The sequence below is a fragment of the Pinus tabuliformis genome, chromosome 3_2 (assembly GCF_031772625.1).
Source record: "Pinus tabuliformis cultivar Carrire ecotype Pingquan chromosome 3_2, CPIR1, whole genome shotgun sequence".
Classification (NCBI taxonomy): domain Eukaryota; kingdom Viridiplantae; phylum Streptophyta; class Pinopsida; order Pinales; family Pinaceae; genus Pinus; species Pinus tabuliformis.
This window is the reverse complement of record NC_142302.1, coordinates 1,060,398,444-1,060,422,369: the sequence shown is the minus strand read 5'-3', so window position 1 is coordinate 1,060,422,369 and position 23,926 is coordinate 1,060,398,444. Positions and strand designations below refer to the sequence as shown.

At 35.6% G+C, this 23,926-nt stretch overlaps 1 protein-coding gene across 1 annotated transcript; it reads left to right on the top strand.

Moving 5' to 3' along the window:
• The first annotated feature begins 15,463 nt into the window (after positions 1-15,463).
• On the top strand, positions 15,464-17,004 carry LOC149184258 (glucan endo-1,3-beta-glucosidase-like). Its single transcript, XM_089417426.1, has 2 exons — positions 15,464-15,620; positions 15,753-17,004. Exons 1-2 carry the CDS (start codon positions 15,545-15,547, stop codon positions 16,718-16,720), a joined length of 1,044 nt encoding a protein of 347 aa, XP_089273552.1. The 5' UTR covers positions 15,464-15,544; the 3' UTR covers positions 16,721-17,004.
• The last annotated feature ends 6,922 nt before the right edge of the window (positions 17,005-23,926 follow it).

Sequence of the window (23,926 nt, the reverse complement as noted above, 5' to 3'; positions counted from 1 at the left end):
TGAATTGATGTATAACTAGTTGGTGATGATGCCTTGATGATCCTTATTGATATATGCAATGATCAGATCTGATAGTGAATAGCTGGCATAGGTTCATGGGGAGAATATGATATGCTTCTAATAATGCATTGTTGGCATTATGTTTAGAAGTCTATGGTACATAACAATTCTTGTCAATGGTGAGGATGATTATGTTGTTCAAGTTTTAAAATGATATGTTGTAGTCATGATTTTCCTATGATGAAATCTCAGATGATACTTATATTGCTTGAGCCACATAGTTGCTATTCAGATCAGATTTATAGATGATTATGTATGACTCTTTAAATGATGCATACAATACATATGGTATGTTGCTTACATGGTGATGTTCATAAGGACAAGGAGAAGAACAAAGCTTGAGTACACAACTTCATTATTTGATAAGTGCCATTTCTTTTATGTTGTTGCTATCATGCCTTCAAAGATTCATAAACATCATATGGTGCAGTTATGGATGAGGATTCTTTGGCTCTCACATATTTGAGTATTGTTGTTGTTGGTGGTATCAAGAAAGCTTGAAAAATAACTATGAGGTCATGGTTTTCTAGATATATTGATGTCTCTATGATGGATACATATTATGCTGATACAATGATGATTGCTTAAATTAAACATTGGTAAATAATGTTGGTTGGCCAAGAGAATGGTGTTATTGCAGGTCTCATGAAGACATGACTATTTGAATACATGGATATTTTGAGACATGACTTACTTAGTTACATAATGATGACGACATCTTACTTCATGATGATAGATTTGATACTCACATAAGTTGATGATAATGACTGATTATTATCTGATGTGGTATATTAGAAAAGTCTCTAGTGAAGATACATGGTTGATATATTGAGCGTTGTTATGGAAAAAGCATGCTGCTCTTGATACAATGATGATGGTATAGTCATGGATGATGACTATGGTTTTTTCACATACATATGATATGTTTTGAATGGTTTTGTATTACTGCTTGGAGATATGACATATGCTTAGTTGATCCATGGGAGGTTATGATAAGGCTCTTTCTACTAAGGAAACATAGCAAGTTGATCTTGATGATATCAAGAGGATGACTTGATATCCATATGTAGCATACTTTGTCACAAGTTGATGATATTAAAGGTACATTGACTTACCTTGCAAACTGATGTTGGACATATATAGGTTGTTGGTCTGGATTCTGCTGACAAATGCTTATGATGTAGATCATATATGGTGTATGATAGTTTCTGATGACTATTATGGTCTTGTTTAGATCTTTGGTCTCTGTTATAAATTTCATGTATATCATTTGATGTAAAGGTCATGTAAAGACCTACGATGTAATAATTGTCATATTCAGTCATGTATGGACTTTTGAGATCATGTCAAATATGTAATCCCACTTGGTTGAGTGGTTGAGTCATTTGATGTGTCCCCACTAGACTGGGTGATTGATATATGTATGAGTCTTTGGTGATAGGAAGGTCATACTCACATAGTTGAGTTATAGAGTCATGTTATTCTTTTAAAAATATTTCTACAGACTTTGCATATGCTCAGGGGGAGCATGGAGGGTATAGTGCATCTCAGCATGTACTAAGGGAGAGTTTGATCAGAGAATTTAGTATGTGGATAGGGGGAGCATGATCAATGTTCTTATTTAGCTGTTCATATATGGAAGTCTTCATTTAACAATTCGTCAGTCATCCCTTTTCCCTTGATGTCAAAGGGGGAGAGTAGCTTGGTGTTTGGAGAGTAGCTTGATTTTTAGAATAGCTTGGTAGTTGTATTGATGTTATTTGCAGGTTGTGGTGACCAAACACCAAAGTAGTTGCCATCAAGTCCAAAGGGGGAGATTGATGGCATTATGATGCATGTGTTATACTTGATGGAAACCCATTAGTAGCATAACAACTCTTAACTAGATGAATCTACATGAGAGATATTAAATATGACAAAATGCATGGCAGTTGTTTTTACAAACATGACAAAATGCAAGGAAGTTCAAAGGAATTAGTTCAAAACTAATGTACAATGGAAAATCACATTATAACAGGTTTATTCAGAGGTAACAAAGTAATGGTACAGAAGAATAGGATGATGGAACAAAGGACTATAGATCATAATCAAGCAATTGAGGAAAAAGAATGTTTTCAGGTATGTTAAGCTGTATATGTGGGTTCACTGTACAAAAAGAGTGTATACAAGCGGGTTCACCATACAAAAAGAGTGTATACGTATGCATACACTTTAACAAGAGGAAAAGTGTGTATGGGATGGAAAATTAAGGAAATTAAGGTGAAAGAATACCAAGGGTCAATACCATGGTACCAACTCACCATATTGAGTGGAGTAACGGTTATTTGATCATGTTTAAGAATACCACAGGTTCTAAGTATTGTTTTGGTATGTGGTATTGAAAAAGGCTAAAACTGTATAAGGAGGAGAAGAGCAAAGGGCTAAGAATGGAAAGGAATGAATATCTGATGAAGGGTTAGATCAAAAAGAAGATATGCATGTTATGGCTTTCTCATTATTTGCTTGATCTGAACTAAGTATGCACCTAAGTGTTTGATGATGAATGAGATCTAATGCTGAATCAGGATCACAATGACTTATCATTATGTGATCTGATAATGGATAGTCTAGATATGAGTGCTAACAAATGTTTTTATTTCTGAAGTCTAGAATAGCTAAGAAGTTATAAGTTTTTATTTTCAGATCTATATGTTGGTTCGCATTGGTGAAGGCATGTATAAAAGCTAGTTTGGCACTTCCAGGTAGCGTATGCAGAAGAAAGGCTTGTTGTTCAGGGATGACTGATCTATTTGATCAATGTTGTCGTTTTACTGTTGTCTGTCAATGATGTCTTCTTAGATCTTTAAGTATAACTGAATGTGTAAGTAAATTGAGTCTGATTGATTGATTAATTAAGTGAGAAGGGTGATATTTGCTCCTGTTTGTTTAGATCTCTGTAATTTGATAGTGGATCTTTAGAATGTTACTAGTTGGTACAGTTTTGATTCAGAGGTTTTTATGATTCAGTAATTTTGGAGGTATACACAGGTTTGGCTAAAGGAAGTAGCATATAAACACAGGTTGGATTCATTGAAGTAGTGTATACATTATAACATATGATTTTTGAGGTTACAGCTAGTGCTGGTTGTTAGTGAATTGTTCTGGTTTTAGATCTGTGTACGAGTTACAGTGATCTCTCTGTTCTAGTTGATTTATTTATTTTTTATTAAGTGTCGATTGATTGAGGTTTAGGTGATTGATTGATTCAGTTCAAAGATTGATGATTGGGTTTCAGTTATATTAGACATTGATGATAGGGTTTCATTTATATTAGAGATTGATGATTGTGTGTTAGTGATTGGTTCATGCAAATGTATTTTTTCGATGTATTGTAGTGGTAATTGATTTTGAGCTTCAATATTCCTGATGGGTCCAGTATGAAAATTTGATGAAACATGGCCTTCATATTGTAGTGTTGTGTACCAACAGTATCCATTTTGAAAATTATGAAACGTAGTCCCTGAAGGATGTTGAGGGTTGGAGCATTTAGAGAGGAAGAAGAAGATTCCTGCGAGTAGTGGTTGTTGATTAGATCAACGGTTGGAGCTCCCTTCATGTAGCAGCTAGAGAACGAGCGAAGATGGTAGGCTGGTGCCTACATACTGGTAAACATATCAGCCAGTATAGGAGCTAGGGGGTTGTAGCTCCCTTCCAATAGCAGTTGGAGAATGAGAGAAGGTTGTAGCCTTCTGAAAGTGGGTGCCTGCATACTGGTATGAGTCTGCACTAATACAAGATTGTAAACAACTTATTCTTTATATTAAAAAGAAGACAAAGACAACAACAACGGGTGGTTTTTCTCCCACATTAGGTTTCCACCTTAAATCTTGGTGTTCATGTGTGTTTCTTAGGTGTGATGGTTTATTCTGTTATTACTGCACATGCTTACTATTTAATGTTTAATAAAGTGTTGACCCACTGATTAAAGATCAACATATGATGATTTAACTTAATCATAAGTTCACTGGATATGCGTTGGTTGAGTTAAGAATAGTTGCATGCAAACACAAGTTTCGTTCACTAAAGTAACATATATAAATCTACTTACGAAATGAAAAATAAGTTATCAATTTGTAAATACCGAGTCACTCGCCCCTCTTAGTATTATTCCCAACATGACTTCGATAAGAAGTGTTAGTTCCATTGAAGGCACTTATGTTTCCTCTCTATCTCTGTTGTGCTATTAGTTTTTTGTTTCCCTCGTTATCATCTAAATATTCAAAAAAAGGTTCATGAATTAAGTATTTAATACCTTCCTCATGAAAAATTTCCAAGTCTTAGATTGTTGGGTTCTGTTGAGTAGATTGCCGCTCATGATATTTCTAGTTATCAATAAAAGCACATTGTTTGTCAGAGAATTCTTCTCACTCAACAATACTACCCAAGCAAAAAATTCCTCCAAATGGCCTCATGAAAAAAAAGATCATCAAAAGGATCATTATAAAAAAAGATTTAAAAATATAGAGATATCGCTTGTGCACCACTTTACCTCCACCACAGAGAAAATGTTGCAGCAAACAAGACACTTTGGAGATCTAACCACGACCTACACAACTCACAAGATGAAGTCAAATGGATCGATCATTGTTGCATGGAAAATCAATGTGTATTATCACTAGTCCATGCCACTGCTACTTCCTACCAGCTCCAAATGTTACTATACGCTCTTGAACAACTATTCAAATAGGTCAGATTGACCAACTCCCATTGTTCGTCCTCCATGGTCAATGTTAAACCCAAGCTTAGGCCTCGAATTTATTCATATATGTCGAGTAAAAAAATATATCAATGACCTCGTTAGCCACACTATTGCCACCTTTCTACACTTTCATAGCTTCCAGAAGTGGCCTTCAATAGTCGCATAACCACCCTCCTCCTCGCTAGCCTCTGTGTAGGGAAGATTACTGAAATGCATGAAATTTACAATCGAATTAATGAAATTTAGGAGTGGTCGATGCACATGTAAAGTGGCAAAGTTTATTTTTATAGGTGGGTATTAGTCTAGTCTTGAGTGTTGTGTTTGAAGGCCATCGAAAGGAGCTATTGCGAATCTGTGGTATGCACGTTGCCGTGACCGCCTACGCATTAGTGTGACGTGGAAAATGTGTGAAGATTTCACCATAGGTGTTTTAATTCAATATTGTGGCTAATATTTGTGCAGGCCAATAAGTTAATTTCCTCGGATTTGATTGCATCTCTTTGTTCTTCCTCCTAAGTAGTGTGATGGATATTGACACACTGAGCTTGTAGATTCGATTTGGTTTATGCAGCGAGTCTTGATAGCTCAATTGGGAAGTTGTGTTGTGATCCAACGTCATTTTGGAGGAGAATAGAAAGAAAATTGATGTTAAAGGTATCAAATGTATATTTTTAAGATACTGTTCAGAATTTAAGGCATATAAAATGTTTGATACATCTATTCACTAAGTATATATGAGTAGAGATGTAATTTTCCATGAACAGGTATATGTAGGAAACAAGGACAGTAATTATATAATGTTTCTCCATTAAGGGGTAGACTTGGAATAATGGAGAAATGTAGAATTTTCCTATTTAATTTATTATTAGCTATTGGTTGTGATCACTTAGATTAGATCCTATTTTTGAGGAATTTTTTCAACCAATCTCTAATATTATTTATGTACGAATGATTTGGTGAAGGAATGAGTCTTGTGTAAGCACTCTTTAGTTTGAACTGGATTCACCTCAGAGTTGCTTATTTCTTCGATATTCTATCCCTCCTTAGTTTTTACTATACTAAAGGTTAAGATGTTATTATTCCAGTAAACTATGCTAATTTGAGTTATATTAAAGTAAAAAACTCATTACATTTGGAATTAAATCATCCCCTTTGCACTTTTTGAGAGTTTCTTATTTCTTCCATATTATATCCCTCCTTCATTTTTACAATACTAAAGGTCAAGATGCTATCATTCAAGTAAACTATGCTAATTAGAGTTATATTAAAGTAAAAATTTCATTATATTTATAATTAAATCACCCACTTTACACTTTTTGATAGCTTAATTTCATTATGAGGCAAAATCTATCATATTATTAATCAACATTAAAGGTATCAATCACTAACTACTATATGTCACTATCATTATTTAAGAATTAACAAATCCCCTTAAATAATTTATGCATTATTGATAAAATAAAAAGCTTTGATATCTCTAAGTCTTAAGAGATAAATTTCTTTATATGCAAAAATGACAAACATTCAAAATAATTAAAATAATTTTATACTTTACTCCCAAAACCCCAAACTATTTTAACCCTAATTACTATTTACAACAAAGATGATAACACGTACTATTATGGTTGAGAATATAAAAGAGTGGTAAGGTCGATATTCTTTTAAGTAACCTTTAATTTAAATTTTAATATATCAACTTATTTCTTTAACAGCGATAATTTGACTTTTCATTTAAAATTAAAGTTATTAATGAAATCATAAATTTATTCCATATTTATGTAGGAATTTACAGGGTAAGTTCCTCAGACAGAACACCAAAGGACACCGCTCACAAACAGATCACAGATCAATACACCAGTATTTTGACATGGTTAAAACCATCAAAGAGGGAAACAGTCCACGGCCTGAGCAACGCGGCCACTTCAGGCTATATATTAATAAAAAGAATGAAAATTTACATAAGCTTCTCTCATGAATGTTTAACCTACAAATGACCCTCCATGCTCTTTAAATAGAGATCATGGACCAATCGGGTGTTAAGCCATAGATCAAGTGTCGGTAATACTGAGGAGAGAATGAACCGTTGGATCACTACATATCGTGACCATCGGATTGTAAGTTACAAAAGTACATAGTAAAGAAACACACTTTACCTAACTCTATACTAGACCAAGTTATACTTAACTATTTCCTATGTGTCGGAATATCCTAACATCCCCCCTTAAGAACAACTTGGGATAGGAATGAAGGATTTACAAATATGACACAATAGGAGAAGGAAGGAGGCACTAGAGCCTATCCCCCCTTAGTGACAACTTCCTGAACTCCAACCATAAATCAAAGTTTAGTAAACTTCGCCTCTGTGAGAGCCTTTGTAAAGATGTCTGCAACTTGATCATCTGTTGAACAATATTGCACTTCAAGAACATGGACATGAATGAGCTTTCTGATGAAGTGCATGTGTAGTTCAATGTGTTTGTTGCGCTGATGTTGGACTAGATCTTTGCATAGTTGAATGGCACTTTGATTATCACACCAAAGTGTAGTTGGATGTTGCTGCTGAAAGCCAAACTCTGACAGGATCTGACGAAGCCACAAGGCTTCCTTACTAGCCTCTACGGCACCACAATACTCTGCTTCTACTGAAGAAAGAGAAATGGCCCCTTGTTTCTTGCAAGCCCATGTAATAGGTCCTGAACCAATAGTGAACACATAACCTGCAATAGACTTTCGATCATCAGGGTCACCAGCCCAATCAGAATCACTGAAACCAACCAATAGAGGACATGCTTTGGCACTGTAATGAATCCCAAACTGAACTGTACCTCGAACATAACGAAGTATTATTTTCGCTGCTTTCCAATGACTTTCATGTGGGTTTTGCATAAACTGAGCAATAAGGCCAATGGCAAAGGAAAGGTTAGGACGAGTATGGGTTAGATACAAAAGTTTTCCTACAAGTTGACGGTATAAGGTAGCATCAACTTCAGGAGAAGTACAAGTGACTGAAAGTTTGACTCCAGACTGAAAGGGAGAAGGGGCTGGCTTACAGTCTTCCATGTGAAAATGGCGTAGAATATCACAGGCATACTTGGAATGTGAAAGGGAAATACCTTCCTTGGATTGCAAGACTTGAAGACCAGGAAAATAATGTAAGTGTCCTAAGTCTGTCATTTCAAACTTCCTTTTAAGGCTAGACTTCACATGGTTTATAAGGTTGGGATCACTACCAGTCAGGATAAGATCATCAACATAAAGAACAAGAATGATAAGAGACTTGTCCACTTTCTTGGTGTAGACAATATTGTCAGAATGACACCTAGAAAAGCCATTTTCTAGAAGAAATTTATCCATTTTGGCATACCAAGCTCGAGGAGCTTGCTTGAGACCATAAAGGGGTTTCTTAAGCTGATATACAAGGCTAGAGTCTGTTTGTATAAATCCAATAGGTTGTTCCATATAGATTTCTTCATGCAAGTCCCCATGCAAGAAGGTAGATTTAACATCCATCTGATGGACTTGCCATTTGAAAGAGGCAGCAAGGGAAAGAACAAGATGGATAGAGTTCATTTTGTCAACAGGGGAGAAGGTTGCAGTATAGTCAATGCCTTCAACTTGTGAAAAACCCTTAGCAACAAGACGAGCTTTATGTTTATCAACTTTCCCATCTGGTCCATACTTGGTTCTGTAAACCCATTTGCATCTAACAAGTTTTCGTCCCTTTGGTAGAGGAACAAGATCCCATGTATCATTTGCCAATAATGAATGATATTCTTCATTCATAGCTGTGTCCCAATCTCGATGGCCTGAAGCTTTTGCAAAGGTGTCAGGATCATAATTCGTTGAAGCTTGAGCCAATACAGAAGAGGCTCTATCGAACTAAGAACGTGTATGTCATTGATCTGTAGGATCACCGGCAAGATCACCTGCTGCATCACGAGTAGCACGGACCCATTTTGGAAGTTGAGGAGCTGAAGGAGGATCTTGAGAAGGTGGGGGAGGATTGCCATCCTCGCTTTCATCATATGAAGAAGAAATATTTTCAAAAGCAGAAGAAATAGAAAGAGGTGGCACGTCCGCCAAACTAAGCTCGTAGGCCGATATATTTTCAGCAAACTTTACATCTCTTCTAATGATAACATTTTTGGACTTAAGTGGAATAAGTCTATATCCTTTGACATCTTCAGAATATCCAACAAAAATACGTTTTTCACTCTTAGGTTCTAAAGCTTTATGTTTCTCATCTGGAATATGGGCCCATGCTTCACTTCCAAAAACATGAAAGTGGCTTACATCTGGTTTGATTGAGCTCCATGCTTCTTCTGGAGTGATATTCTTTAAAACCTTAGTAGGAGTGTGATTTATTATGTAATTTGCACAGTTAATTGCTTCTGCCCAATAATTAAGACTAAGTCCTAGATTGAAGCATACAATTAGCCATTTCCTTTAAGGTGTGGTTCTTCCTTTCAGCTACACCATTTTGTTATGAAGTATATGGAATAGTATGTTGCATTTGATTTCCATTCTCAGTGCAAAAGTTGATGAATTTGTTGTTAACATATTCTCCGCCATTGTCAAATCTTAGCTTAAGAATTTGATGTCCAGATTGTTTTTCAACAAAGGCCTTAAAGGCTAAGAACATGTTAAATACTTCACTCTTGAGTTTTAAGAAGTATACCCAAGTGCGTCTGGAGAAATCATCAATGAAAGTTAAGAAATACTTGTAGCCAGAGAATGAAACAACTGGAAGTGGACCACATAAATCACTATGCACAAGCTGTAAAGGGGCTGAGGCATGCCAAGAGGCACATTTTTTAAAACTGTCCCCATGATGTTTTCTGAGTACACATCCGAAGCAAACTCCATCTCTGCAAGATACCATTGGAAGACCTGTCACCATATGTTCTTTACATAGATTCTGAAGGGAGCGATAGTTTAAGTGACCAAATCGCTCATGTCAAAGTTTGCTCACTTCATCATTATGAGCAACAAATACCAAGGGAAGATTTGATGACCCAAAGTTGTGAAACTTATACAACCTTGTAGAATCATCAGCAATGCAAGCAGCTAAAATCTGTCTAGGATCTCTTAGGTCCTTAATTACAACATCGTGAGGTGAAAATTCAACGATTTTACCTTCACCTGAATGAGTTATCTGATATACAGATAGAAAGTTGCAGGATAAGGTTGGAACACATAATACATCATTAAATTGACCATTGTTTATATGACCAGTTCTAGTCCCTACAACACTAAGAGATCTATCATCACCAACATATATATTTTTTTTGTTACAATCATTTAAAGAAGAAAACATGGCTTTGTTTTTGGCCATGTGATAAGAAGCTCTAGAATAAATGAGCCACTCATGAGAATGAGAGGAAGAAGATACATTTAGTGCATAGCCAGACTGAGATGCTTGACAACCACATGCAGAAAGTGCCATTCCTGAAGATGAAGTTGAAGTTGAAGAGTGCTCCAAATGGATGTTATGCTTCTTCATTGCTGCTTCCAAGGCTTCCATCATCTTAAAGCATTAGGATTCTAAGTAGCCATCTCGATTACAAAAGTTGCAATGTCTATCAGACTTCTTCCCTTTGTTTTTATTTGTCTTATCATTTTGTTGAAATGATTTTTCATTTTGAGGCTAAAATTGCTTAGGACCCTTGTTTGCTTTAGGACCATTCCTTTTAGGATACAACTTCTTAGGATTCTTTGAATTTGGTTGCTGCTGGGCGGCTAACGCTTTCTTAGAAGAGTTTCCAAGATGAAGAAGACCAAGGTCTAAGAGCTTTTCTTGTTCTCTTATTAAAGAATCACAAAAACAATCAAAGGAAGGGGAATTCTAGTCTTGTCCTTGAGAAATGAAGGCTTCTCTTGTAGAATGGAAGGTGGAAACAAACATAGAAATAGGCTGGTCCCAACTTAGTAAGAATGGAATAGATAAGGTTATTGTCTTCTTTCTTAACCTTAACACCTTCCAAGAGAAGTCTAAGGGTCTTGAACTTGGACAAAAAATTCTTCAATGCAAGAAAAATTATTGGGGTCCAATGTAAGCAACTCATTTTCAAGTTGATGGGCTTTAAGTTCATTTTTAATTCCAAAAAATTTAGTGATCTGTTTCATTTCTTCCTTAGGAGTATCAAGTTCTGCAATATGGAATCTAAGATCTGGAGAAATAGACATCCCTATCAACCCTCGTGCTTGATCTTCCCTATTTTCCCATTTATTTGCCTTATCTTCATCTTTCGGTTTGGTTTCTTTGCCTGAGGCTATTCTGTAGAGACCTTTACCTCTAAGTAAATCCACAATGTAGGACCACCATTGGAAGTAGTTGGTGTTGTCAAGAATAACTTGGCATGGACTTTCCATTTTAACAGAAACTGAAGCTATAAATGCTTAAACTAAGTGTTCCAACGAAAGATCTCGAAAAATTAGGATGTTTCAAAAAAACGGCTCTAAAAATGGCTTCCGGATGAAGAAGTTATGGCTTTTTGAAGAAAATTTGATGAAGATGTCGACGAAGTGTGAGAATGTGCGGAAATGAAAAATCTGCCCTCACAAAAAAGGAGACTTGAACTCAAGACCTTTACTCTCATAAATTAGCTTTGGACCAAGTGAGCTAAACTAAAAGTTTGAGAGAGAGAGAGAGAGAGAAGGGTGGGGGGGGGAGCTTTGGGCTACGTGAAGCTTTGGGCTGCATGCTTACTTTGAGAAAGCTCTTTTCCCCTACAAAAAAAAAAACACAAACCCAACATGGACATACAAAAAAAAATGAACCTTATGGCTCGAAGTTAGTTTAGCCGGAAACTAATTATTTTCCTAATGTTTTTTATTTTCCGAGATCACACTAAGGCGTGGGGGAAAAGAGCATACGCATGAGAAAAATCCTTCCTTTCTGTTTCTGATTTTCCCAGATTGCACAGAGTCGCGAGGCAAAGAGCATACACAGAAATGAAAGGTATAGATCTCGTAATAAAAAAAACAAAAAGCTAAATAAATTGAAACCGAAATAACAGAGAGAAAATAACTGTAAACTGCAAATAAACACTGTATACCTCCAGATCTTAAAAATGATGTAGCTAGGGCTACCAGAAACCTTTTCTCTTGAAACGAAAGGGGCTCCTCATTGGAACAGATGCTCCCGACACAATGGAGCAGTCCTCTTGGCCTAAAAGTAGTCATAAACAGTAGATCTAGGAAACGACAGTCGGATGCAGTTCTACCGGCTTCAGATTTGGATCACCAATGGACGCGGCCCTCAAATAGCTCCAATACCATGTAGGAATTTACAGGATAAGTTCCTCAAATAGAACACCAAAGGACACCTCTCACAAACAGATCACACATCAATACACCAGTATTTTGACGTGGTTAAAACCCTCAAATAGGGAAATAGTGCACAGCCTGAGCCAACGCGGCCACTTCAGGCAATATATTAATAAAAAGAATGAAAGTTTACATAAGCTTCTCTCATGAACGGTTAACCTACAAATGAACCTCCATGCTCTTTAAATAGAGATCATGGACCAATCGGGTGTTAAGACATGGATCAAGTGTCGGTAATACCGAGGAGAGAATGAACCGTCGGATCACTACATATTGTGACCGTCAGATTGTAAGTTACAAAAGTACATAGTAAAGAAACACACTTTACCTAACTCTATACTAGACCAAGTTATACTTAACTATTTCCTATGTGTCGGAATATCCTAACAATTTACTCACTAATTAATTAATAATTTATTTTAAAATATAATTTTGAGAAAATGTTTTAAATAGAATTTTTTTAAAAGATTAAAATCAAAGACTTTAATTTATAAAATTTGAGTGAAAAAAATATATAAATTTTATATTTCAAATAAAATATAAAAAAAATAATTTCCAAATGAGGTGGAAATCCCCTTTGCCGACCATTTTGAAGGTTAATCATGCAAATGGGAGCACATTGCGGGAGTGTGGCAGTACCAAAACCAGATTGTTCATGTGAGGAAATACGCAAGCTGAGGAAGGCATTTATGCCTGTGTAGGTGGTTCAAGTGCTACATAAGATGCAGCATGGGTTTCTTCATGGTGGTATCTTGTTTAGGGTGTGGAGAAGGAGAGGTAGTTCGTCGCAATGTTCACAAGTTTTCGTCTTGTAGAAGTTGTCATTGGTTGAATTGGGAGGCACATTACAATTTTACTGGTAATTGGTGAGGTGGGAGTGTGCAAAAGACCGTTGAGCGCACTTCCTCCACCCACATCGCAATCTCTTTATGGTTCATGAGGCACAATACTTGCTAAGGTTTTGCAAATGGGGTAGCAAGCTAAGTGGGCTTGATTGTGGGGAAAACTCCACAATTAAGCGCGCTTGAGCCAGAGGAGTTCTGGGATGGGTGACCTCCTGGGAAGTCCTGGTTACCGGGTGCAAGCCCCGGAAGTGATGATTGATGCTATGTGATTCATTTTCACTCTAAGTTTCAGTCCCACTTCTTCACCCCTGTGAGCATCACCCGATGCAATGAGTGCTAAGTGAACTATTCAAAAATCATGAGAAATTAGTCAGTTACGACTACCTCTCATGGAAATGGTCATACATGTGCTAAGTGAACTATTCAAAAATCATGAGAAATTAGTCAGTTACGACTACCTCTCATGGAAATGGTCATACATGAATGACTTACTCTCATGGAAATGGTCATACATGTGCTAAGTGAACTATTCAAAAATCATGAGAAATTAGTCAGTTACGACTACCTCTCATGGAAATGGTCATACATGAATGACTAGTCAGTTACGACTACCTCTCATGGAAATGGTCATACATGAATGACTTACTTAACGCAGTTGAATCCCAAAATGATATCTAATATAATGCACTGCGTAAACCCCCATACTTAAATTCATAATTTAGTTACCTTAACAGTGACTATCATATATGATATATTTTGATAAGATATTATATATATATATATATATATATATATATATATATATATATATATGATAATTTAAATAAAATTTCAAATATTATTTTTTGGATTAATCATATTATTAAAATTTGATCACATTATTAAGATTTGGTAAACAAATCTTAATAATATAATTAATCTCAAAAACAATTTTATTATTAATATAGATTACAAAAATCTAAAATCTAACCAAATAAAATATATTTAAATTTAAATAATATTTAAAATTTTTCCGTATGCATCGTAATTTAAAAATATATATATATTTATAACAAATTTAATATTCTTATAAATAAAATATTTGGAAAATATCCATCATCCTTCTGAGGGGAATTTTAAGAAGATATAGTTTTATAATAAATTAAAAATTCTTATAAATAAAATAAAATACCTTATATTATTGATTTTCTAAAAAAAAAGTTGAAATGAAATTATATATATCTAAAGTTAAAACAATGATTTTCAAAAAAAAAAACGTGCAATGAAGTTATATATATTTAAAGTTAAACAATGTTTTAGCCATGAATGCATATCCATCACCCACCTTGACAATGTTTGGAGAGATAAATAATAAATTTAATATCTGCACATATGAGGTATCATAAAATGTATGGTTTTTATTCGTGGATGATATACTTTTTATAATATATATATATATATATATATATATATAAAAGATAAGGAATAAAGAGTGTTTATTGGTGATCTAATTTAATACCGGTTTAAATGTTTTCAGTGAAATTGTTATCAGGATATCAAAAACAAGTAGCTCATCGTGTCACGGTATGGTCGTGACCATGATTTTGTCAGTGCCAGTCAATTCTGAAAATGGTAGGACGCATGCTCTGCAACATATATCTTTGCTAATTAGTGAATGCTCATTGGTGGAGAGAAAATGGAAGGACGCATGCTCTAGAACATAGACCCACATGCGTTGTCACACTAATTTTTTTCTCCGTGGCCCACGGTTGGGAATCATTTGCGAGAAAGAACAGCAATATATGCAAATACTTCCACTGGCCAATTCTGCAGTAAGCAAGCAATAGTGTTGTGCGACTTTGAAGCAGTAGAGACGAATCACAGCCTGAAAGTTGAACCAAGTAGATAGAAAATCTTAGAAAATCTCTGAATATCAGCCATATTCATAAATATGGTTGTGCTATTAATTAAATAAGACGAACATGAGGAGCAAGTTTATGAAACTATCACAATCACCATGGCCACCACCTATCTACCCTTTACCCACCTTCCGACAAAGACTTTACTACGTTTCACTTCCTTCTTTCTGCTTTCCGATTGTGCACCGCGTGCCAGGTTCCAGTTAAATGAATAATTGTCATTGAACATTAAATTATAATACACCTAATAATTAAATAGAACGAACATAGAAGCAAGTTTATTAAGTAATTTCGTATTGAAATCTTCCCATAGTGTAAAAGTCATGCCCTAGTTAGACGTCAACGTCCTGAGTACTTCGAGACTTTGGCTGTTATAATCGATGGCGGCTGTTCAACTCTTGGGCTTTGACAAATTGATGAAGAAAAATGTGCAGAAACGACCAATGACATCTCATTTCACGAGGAAAAATGTGCTGCTCTTCTTATTGTACAACTGTGGATATAACGTAACCTACGGGAACAAAATTATCAGTGCAAACGACACGGCACGGCATCGGCATCGTTCTTGCCCTATCGATTTTGAATTTTCAATCCATGCGCAGACCAATCGAGCTCCTTATAAATACAACGCCCTCGCATGCTATTTATCAATCCTCTCATTTCCTGTGATAAAAATGGCAGCCTTTAAAGACCAATCTAGGATCTTCCTCATTGGATGTGTGGCCATCTTCTGTTGTTTAATTCTCGCAGGTAAATTAACATGATATTGCATTCTTTTCCTTCCTACTTTGATACATGCTTCATACAATAGGATTGTTATTCAAAGATTTAAGTTCAATGTTGTCGCTCTATTAAACTGATTTAATTGAATTCGGTGTGCAGATGGTGATAAAATAGGAGTAGACTATGGCATGGACGCAGACAATCTTCCATCTGCAGACGAGGCGGTAACTTTGATGAAGTCCAACAACATTGGGAAAACGAGAATTTACCAGGAAAACAATGTTGTACTGCAAGCTTTGGCGAATTCTGGTATCGATGTAATAGTGGGTGTCGCTAACGGCGAACTGCAGGCCATATCTTCCAGCCAAGAGTCGGCAAACCGTTGGGTTAACGAGAACATTGTGCCCTTCTATCCCGCCACCAATGTCAAATACATTGCAGTGGGAAACGAGGTTTTGATAACCTCGGACAACGTTCAGTACGTACCCTATCTTGTTCCGGCCATGAACAACATTCAAACTGCGATCCAGAACGCTAATCTGCAGAATAGCATCAAGGTCTCTACCACCCACAGGCCGGATGTTAGCAGCGGCTACCCGCCGTCTAAAGGAGTCTTCGTAGATGCTGTGAAGGACACGATGAGCCAAATACTCAATTTTCTGTCAAAGAACGGTGGTCCCTTCATGGCGGACGTCTATCCATACTTCAGCTACATCGGCAACACAAAAGACATTTCTCTGGATTATGCTCTGTTTAAGTCTACGTCTACGGTGGTGCAAGACGGTGATCACAGCTACACCAACTTGTTCGATGCCATGGTTGATACTCTTTTGTCGGCCATGGAAGCCTCGGGGTATCCCAACATCCCGATCGTCATTACCGAAAGTGGATGGCCTTCAGCTGGCGCGGATGTGGCCACCATTGAGAATGCTCAGACCTATAACAATAATCTTATTAAACATGTATTATCGAATGCAGGAACACCAAAGAGGCCAGGAATGAGCATCGACACATATGTTTTCGCGCTTTTCAACGAGGACAAGAAGACGGGGGATGAGACGGAGCGTCACTTTGGGCTTTTCAACCCTGATCAAAGCCATGTATACCCTGTCAACTTTTCTCCATAATTGAGCCAAGTCGATGTCGACCAGGCTTAGTAGTGATATATAATTATAGGAGAATGCTACATAAATAATCATCTATCTGACTAATGTGTAGATGACGATGTGTCGAAGCCGTCTCACCATGAGTTGTGTTGGAATCCACATCACATGTGACCCGAGTCGATGCAGACAAGCCCTTATCTTCATGCAGGGCTATATGTAATCGGCTAAGTGTATGGCCATTACTACTAAAATAATTTGTGAACGATAAAATGTCAAAGAAATTGAGTTTAATATCGTTTTGGAAACTGAAAGTCTTTACATTTGTTTTCAAAAGTGACGTTGAGAGTTAGAGAAACAACCCGTGTAGTTCGCCAATTATAAGCATGCAGGCAGACTTCTTTGAAACTACCGTGGCAACCTAAAAATCACAAAATCATGTAAAATGTTCATGAGAATTTTTGCAGCAAGGGAAAAAAATTTTGTGGTAAAATAAAATTGTGATAAAATTTTGATTTGTAGGGTTTAAATTTGTTTTTTTAATATATAAATTTAGAATTCTAAAAAAATTTAAACATTTAGATTATCAAAAATTTACTCATCAAACCAATTTGGTTTCGAAATTTAGATTAACTGCGTTTATTAGTATCCATTCTACGCCTATGTAGGTGTCCAAACCATATGCCTCTGCAGGTTCTTTGAATTTACAGAGTTCTATATTTAAAATGAATGGACACGTTGGATGCCTGCACTCGTCTGTACAGTCGGGTAGTTTTTCCGCATTCAAAGCATTACTGATGACTAATAAATTGTGTGCCTTTGGGTTTGTAAGTCTATTGTAGACATGTGCATTTATTAGTGTAGAAAATGGTGTTCAATAGAGACCCGCTAATGTTGTTGTTTTCATGAATAAAAATTATATTTTTAAGTAATTTATTTTTGATAATATTTGATAAATAATTTTTTGGAATTTGGTAAAAAAAAATTATAATTAAATTTTGATTTGTTTTATTTAAATTAGTTTTTAAATTGTATATATAATTTAATATATTTAAAAATTTAAAATATTTTCATATAAAAAATTTATTGTCAAATTTGTGATTTCAATAAAAATTTTTAATTAAATAAACTAAATAAAAAAAGAGTTCAAAAAAAGATTGCACATGCATATCACATGTATCTGACATATCACATATCTCCAGTGCGCCAATCAATCAGTTTATGCCTAACGGCTGCTCCTCGCCCCATACGGCAAGGAGTCCTACCCGGCCTATCGGTTCTTCATGTGATAGAAATGGGGTCCTCTAAACGCCAAGCCGAGATCATCTTGATCAGTTGTATTGTCACCGTCTGCCGTTGAAATCAAGCCTTTCATTATCCGACACTTTTCTTCTTATTTGCAATTTCTCCTTAATTGCTATAGAAATTTATTTAAATATATTAGGACTTTGACATCCGCATATCTTTTTCTTAATACATGGAGTTTTAAAATGATTAATTTTTCAAAAAAGCAAATCTAACGATTAACAATTTTTTTGTTTCTAGAATAATTAGTAATTAGTTTTTTTCACCAAAGAAAACAAGAGAATTTTATTTAATCAAAAGTTGTTACATATATTTTAAAAGAATAACTTAACATTTTAATAGTTTTTATTTTGTTAGGGACTATAGCATTTTCTTAATGGTCAAGTTGCATTGATTATGTATTATTTAGTCACGGTTTTGCAGTTTTAATTAAAATTTTGGGAAAATGCTTAATATTTCCATTTTTGTATTAATTTAAAAATAGTTTTCAAATTTTCAGTGAATGTTATTTCTAATTTTCAACTGGTTGAGGAAGCTCTGATGGTACATAATTCCACTAATGTATGACGTTTTATTTTTCGTTTTTTCCAATGCTTGAAGTTCATTTTAAAATTAAAATAAAAGTAATTTTGTTGAGAGTTTTTTCGGTAAAAATCACATTGGAAACAATTTGGCATCACATTTAAAACCATCTAGGGTGGTTCATCTTATACAAGATGAACCACACTAGATCGTTTGAAATGTGTCGATAAAATGTTTCTAATGTGATTTTTACCGAAACAACTCTCAACAAAAGTAATTTTGTGAGTGGCCATTGTGTTGGTGTGTGCCTTGACACTGTCACTGTTATGTTAACACTCTGCTCAACGATGAGGTTACAGGTTGTTTTCATAGGCCTCTAAGGGGGGAAGGGGGCAGGCGGGGCAGGTGGGTTGAACAAATGTCGAAATAATATAATTTTGTTTCCTCGTGCGGAGGGTCGAGTATGTGTGGGAAAGTTGAGGTCCTTTCCATACTAAGTGCTATGATATTGAAAAACAATGTGGTAATTAGTATGGTTTCATTGTGGAGAAAGTTTACTGTGTAGAGAAAATAGTATGTGTGGGAGATTCAGGGTCTTTTATGTAAACGGGAGTGGTAAATAAACTATGCTTTCAATCTGTGTGAAGAAAAGTTGTTGTGCGGTACAATGAATATGTAGAAGGCTTCGCCTTTCTTAGTTATTATTTAAGAATGTTTTTTGCTACTACGTAAGTAGTTGTACGAGGGTGGTTGTGCGAAGCTAGCTGTTGATGCAGTTGGAGGACACTATTATGTTAATGCTCTATTCAGTGATGCAAGAATTATGTGGTTGCAGGTTGTCTGCATAGGGTGCAGGTGGGGGGGCTGAACAAATGTCAAATTAATATCATGATGTTTCCTAGTGTAGAGGACAGTGTATGTGTAGGAAAGTTGGGGTCCTTTGCATAGTGAGTGTTGGGGTCATTCTATGGAATGTTTATTGTGTAGAGGACGGAGTATGTGCATGAGAAACATGGTCTTTTGCGTAAATGGGGGTGATAAGTAAACTGTTTTTTCAATCTACGTGAAGAAAAAGTGTTGTGAATTAAAAGGAAAGTGCGGAAGGCTTTATCTTTTCTAATTATTATTTAAGAATGTTTTTTGTAACTAAGGATGTAGTTGTGCGAAGATAGATACTCGGAGGTATCGTGTGAGGGGTTTTGAATGTCAATAACTGATCAAAGCATTTAATTGAGTGCGGAAGTAGTTGTGTGGATGAAGTTGTGCAGACGAAGTTGTGCGGAGGTGGTTGTGCATGTGTGAATGTTAAGTTAGAGTTTTGTGTAAAGTTTGCTATGATAATAAATATACAAATCCCTTCTTTAATTCTTATTTAAGGACGTATTTCGTAAGGTATAATCATTAAATAATATTAGTTTCCTTGTGCGGAGGACAAAGTATGTGCGGTAGAGTTGGGGTCCTTTGCATCGTGAGTTTTGTGATACTGATGAACGATGCGCTAATTGGTACGGTTTCATTGTGCGAAACATTTACTCTATGGAGAACAAAGTATGTGTTGGAGAACCGGGGTTTTTTGTGTAGAAGGGGGTGCTAAATAACTATTTTTTCAATTTGTGTGAAGGAAAAGTGTTGTGCGGTAAAACGAATCTGTGGAAGGCTTTGCCTTTTCTGGTTTTTATATAAGAAATTTTTTTCTACTACGAAAGTAGCTTTACGAAGGTGGTTGTGCGATGCTAGTTGTTGATGTGGTTGCAAGAAACTATTATGTTAATGTTGTATTCAATTATGCGAGAATTCATACGGTTGCAGGTTAGGCTTTATCATTTTTTAATTATTATTTAGGAGCAGTGTTTTCAACTACAGAAGTAGCTCTGTGAAGCTAGCTGCTCAGAGGTATTGTGTGCAAAAGTTTCGAATGTCAATGACTGATAAAAAGGCATTATTGATTGAAGAAGTAGATGTGTGGACGAATTTGTGAATAGGTGATTGCGCATGAGAAAATGTTATGTGCATGTTTTGTTCAAAGCTTGCTACAATAATAAGTATGAAAATCTCTTTTTCTAATTATTATTTATGAAGGTATTTTATAATGAATAATCATGAATTAATATGAGTTTCAAATGTCAAGGACTGGGGGAATTATTGAGTGTGAAAGTTGTTGTGTGGAGATGGTTGTGCATGTGTGAAGGTTATGTGGAGAAAAAACACATGTAGAATTTGTGCGGAACTAGGAAAGTGTAGAGGGATCTTTTAATTGTTATGGATTCTAATATTATTTTTCTTACTAATAGATTTTGTGCCATGCAGAAATCCATATAATGAAAGCTTGAAAGCCTTTTGCACATAATGGACTATGTTGTTCAGATATAGCGTATGCAAAGAACAAATGCTTGCTACGCACGATATTTGGGACCCATGTTTAGTAATATTAGTTTTAAATGTCAATGACTGATAAAACGACGTTGTTGAGTTTGTATGTGGTTATGCGTAAGAGGTTTTTTTCCCATAGATTCACTTTCTTTGTGGTTTCACATATACACATTTCTATTATGTTCAAAGTCCATGAAAATAATGTTTCTAGATTTGACGTTTTCGTTTTTATGTGGTTTTTTGAATGCTTGAGCACTTGTTAGTTGGTGAATTGAATTCTAAGATGACTTGTATTTATTTGCAACTCTATTTTCTATTAAACAGAGGACATACATCGACACGATAAAAAATTTGGATGGTAGTTTTATCTTTGTAGCATCTTTGAAACGTAAAATAGTAGTAGGTGGTGATTTCTAGAGAAATGATATTGCAAATATTTGAAATAGCTATTATCTTAAGGGAAAAAATGTTATTTGTCGTGATAGAATAAAAAGTGGGTCGTGTAGCATTTTCTCTTTGCAACTTACATTTAAGACCTTGGAGTGTTTTTTGAGATTTTGTTGCCTTACATAAACTAGTATCTACAAAAGTGAGCTTGGATGAATGCAGTATTGTAGAGATGAAAATGTTGTACAATACTGTAGGCTTATAAATCAAGTTTCTTGTTCACTTTTAGTAATACTGCAAGCTTTTGGTTCATCAAGCTTTTCTCTATAATACTCTACAATATTTTGTAAGATTTGCTTTACTCTACAATACTCTGCAAGTTTTTCTCTACAATATTGTGACAAATGAGTGTGTCAAGTCATTTATAAATCAAATTTGGTTCAGTTTTACAAGGTAGTGGGGAAAATTGTCAAGTCGATTCATCATATAAAGTAAATTTTCTATTTTGTGGCTATTATATATAGTTTTAGGAGTTTTAAAGTTCAATAATTAAATTATTTTTGAATTTGAAAAAATCAAAGAGTTTAAAATTAAATGCACATGCGTGGAATAAAGTTTGCACTGCATTGTAAATGTGTGTCAACTTTTGAGGAATAATTGTTCTAGGTTATTCATAAATCAAATATAGTTTGGTTTTATAAAGCAATGGGACCTGTTTTCAAGTCCATTCATCGTAGACACTAGCTGAATACGTGTTGGCATGTGTGTTGTCTACCAAGGCCACAAATTCACCTGAAAAATTATTTTCTGTAGGAATCTAACAATTTTCTTTTCAAAAAATCTAATCATATGAGTGATTGGATCATTTTTTTGATGGTGGAAATGGATTCAACACCATAAACGACCCCTTAGACACCTAAAATATTGAATGATCTAAAATGGATCATAAACTAAACTGAAGTAGAATTGAACATTTACCAACAGTGAACTAGTTGTTAACTTGATAGCCTAATGTTGAAGACTGAAGGAAAGAAATTGATTTATGACTTAATCAAGAACTTAAGAAGCATCAATAAACATGAAATTGCGGCAAAGAAGAGAGATAGAAGACACCAAACATTGATTACGAAGTTGATCCTTGTTGGACTATGTCTCTTGGTCCGCTTTCAAGATGGGTGTCTGTTTTATTAAGGATTGATCCAATGAAGTCTTTACACAGAAGAAAAACTAGACTGAAGGTGCTCGCAGACACCTCTGGTCTCACTCAACATAAATTTCTCTCTCCTAGATTTCCAACGCCTGTCTCGGTTCTCAATTCTGCCTCCGGACAACATAGAAACACTGAAAACAAAATTGCCTCTCTCTCTCAGAATCTCATTGCAAAGTCTTCAAAATCACTCTAATGTCTTTCATCACAAGCAAAGGTGGATTTATAGTATGCAGGCCAGGTTCAGGTCAAACCTCTTGGGCCAAACATTGTAAGTAGTTTCCTTGCATTCAATGCGATGGTCTCGGTCTTGTCACATAGTGAGACCTTATGGATAAGGTGCATGGTGGTTGTATTACAACTGCGCATAAAAACAAATTAAAACCCAAAATGAACCTTAGGTTATAAATAGCCCTCGCGGTTTGTAACTGGCGCGGAGAAGGCTTGACTGAAGTCATGTGACTGGTGGTCTAACTGCTGGCTTCCACCTAGGTGGTCAGTCCTGACAGTTCCAACACGCTAGCGGTCAACTATCCATGTGATAGCTTTACACTAGACGGTTGTGATCTTTCAACGGTCGGCTCGAAAATGTGTGGTGATAATCATTGTTCCATGAAGTCTCTGCCTGACGGTCTCTTTACCTGCGCGGTTGCGCTCTTCTGGAGGTTGGCTCTTAGACTACACATCTTATCCTGACTATTCACATGCCTGACGGTTCCATTGTTGTCTAGTCTCCCCGCACATTTAATTGAAATGTTTTATATTATGTTTTCTTACATAGTCTGGGAGGGTTTACAATATGGTTTGACACCATTCATAGTATTTGCATTAGGTATTAGGACTTAGCCACTTAGGATTTAAACCTTAGATTTAGTGCTAAGTGTTTACAATTACATCATGTCATGAATTTACACACACTTTTTCACCATCTCACCACTTAGGATTTCAAGACACCATGAAGACAAACTACACCATGATTAACCCGAGGATTTCCTCTTTGGACAATACTGGCAAAAATGATGAAACTGAAGATGTGCTAACTTCCTTGTCGAAATGAACTGACAGAAGATCCTCCTAGATCAATCCTATCCACTTGAAAGCTTTTGGACCACAAAAATTTTATTTAAGAAGATATTAGGTTAGGGTACAACTTCCTCACTCTTCCGATCTCCATCCACCTTGCCTTGCTTGGATTCATGCCCTTAAGTCCCACTCGAAGATATTCAACATCTGCACACCTTGAAGATTAAACCTTCCTTTCCAAGATAATATCTTCATGGAACTCATTCATATATTGAGGTGCCAAATCTTCAACAGTCAGAATCTGTGTATATTCCTCTGGATCCATGATCATCGGAGGTTCATACATCTTTAAATTTTCCACATTTACAACCGAATAAATAGCATGTAAGGAGGTAAATCTAACCGAAATTGATTAT

Bases quoted from the DNA above. Each gene is read 5' to 3' on its own strand.
- LOC149184258 (XM_089417426.1), top strand. From the start codon at position 15,545: ATGGCAGCCTTTAAAGACCAATCTAGGATCTTCCTCATTGGATGTGTG. The intron at 15,621-15,752 runs GTAAATTAACAT...TTCGGTGTGCAG, and splicing joins CTGTTGTTTAATTCTCGCAG to ATGGTGATAAAATAGGAGTA.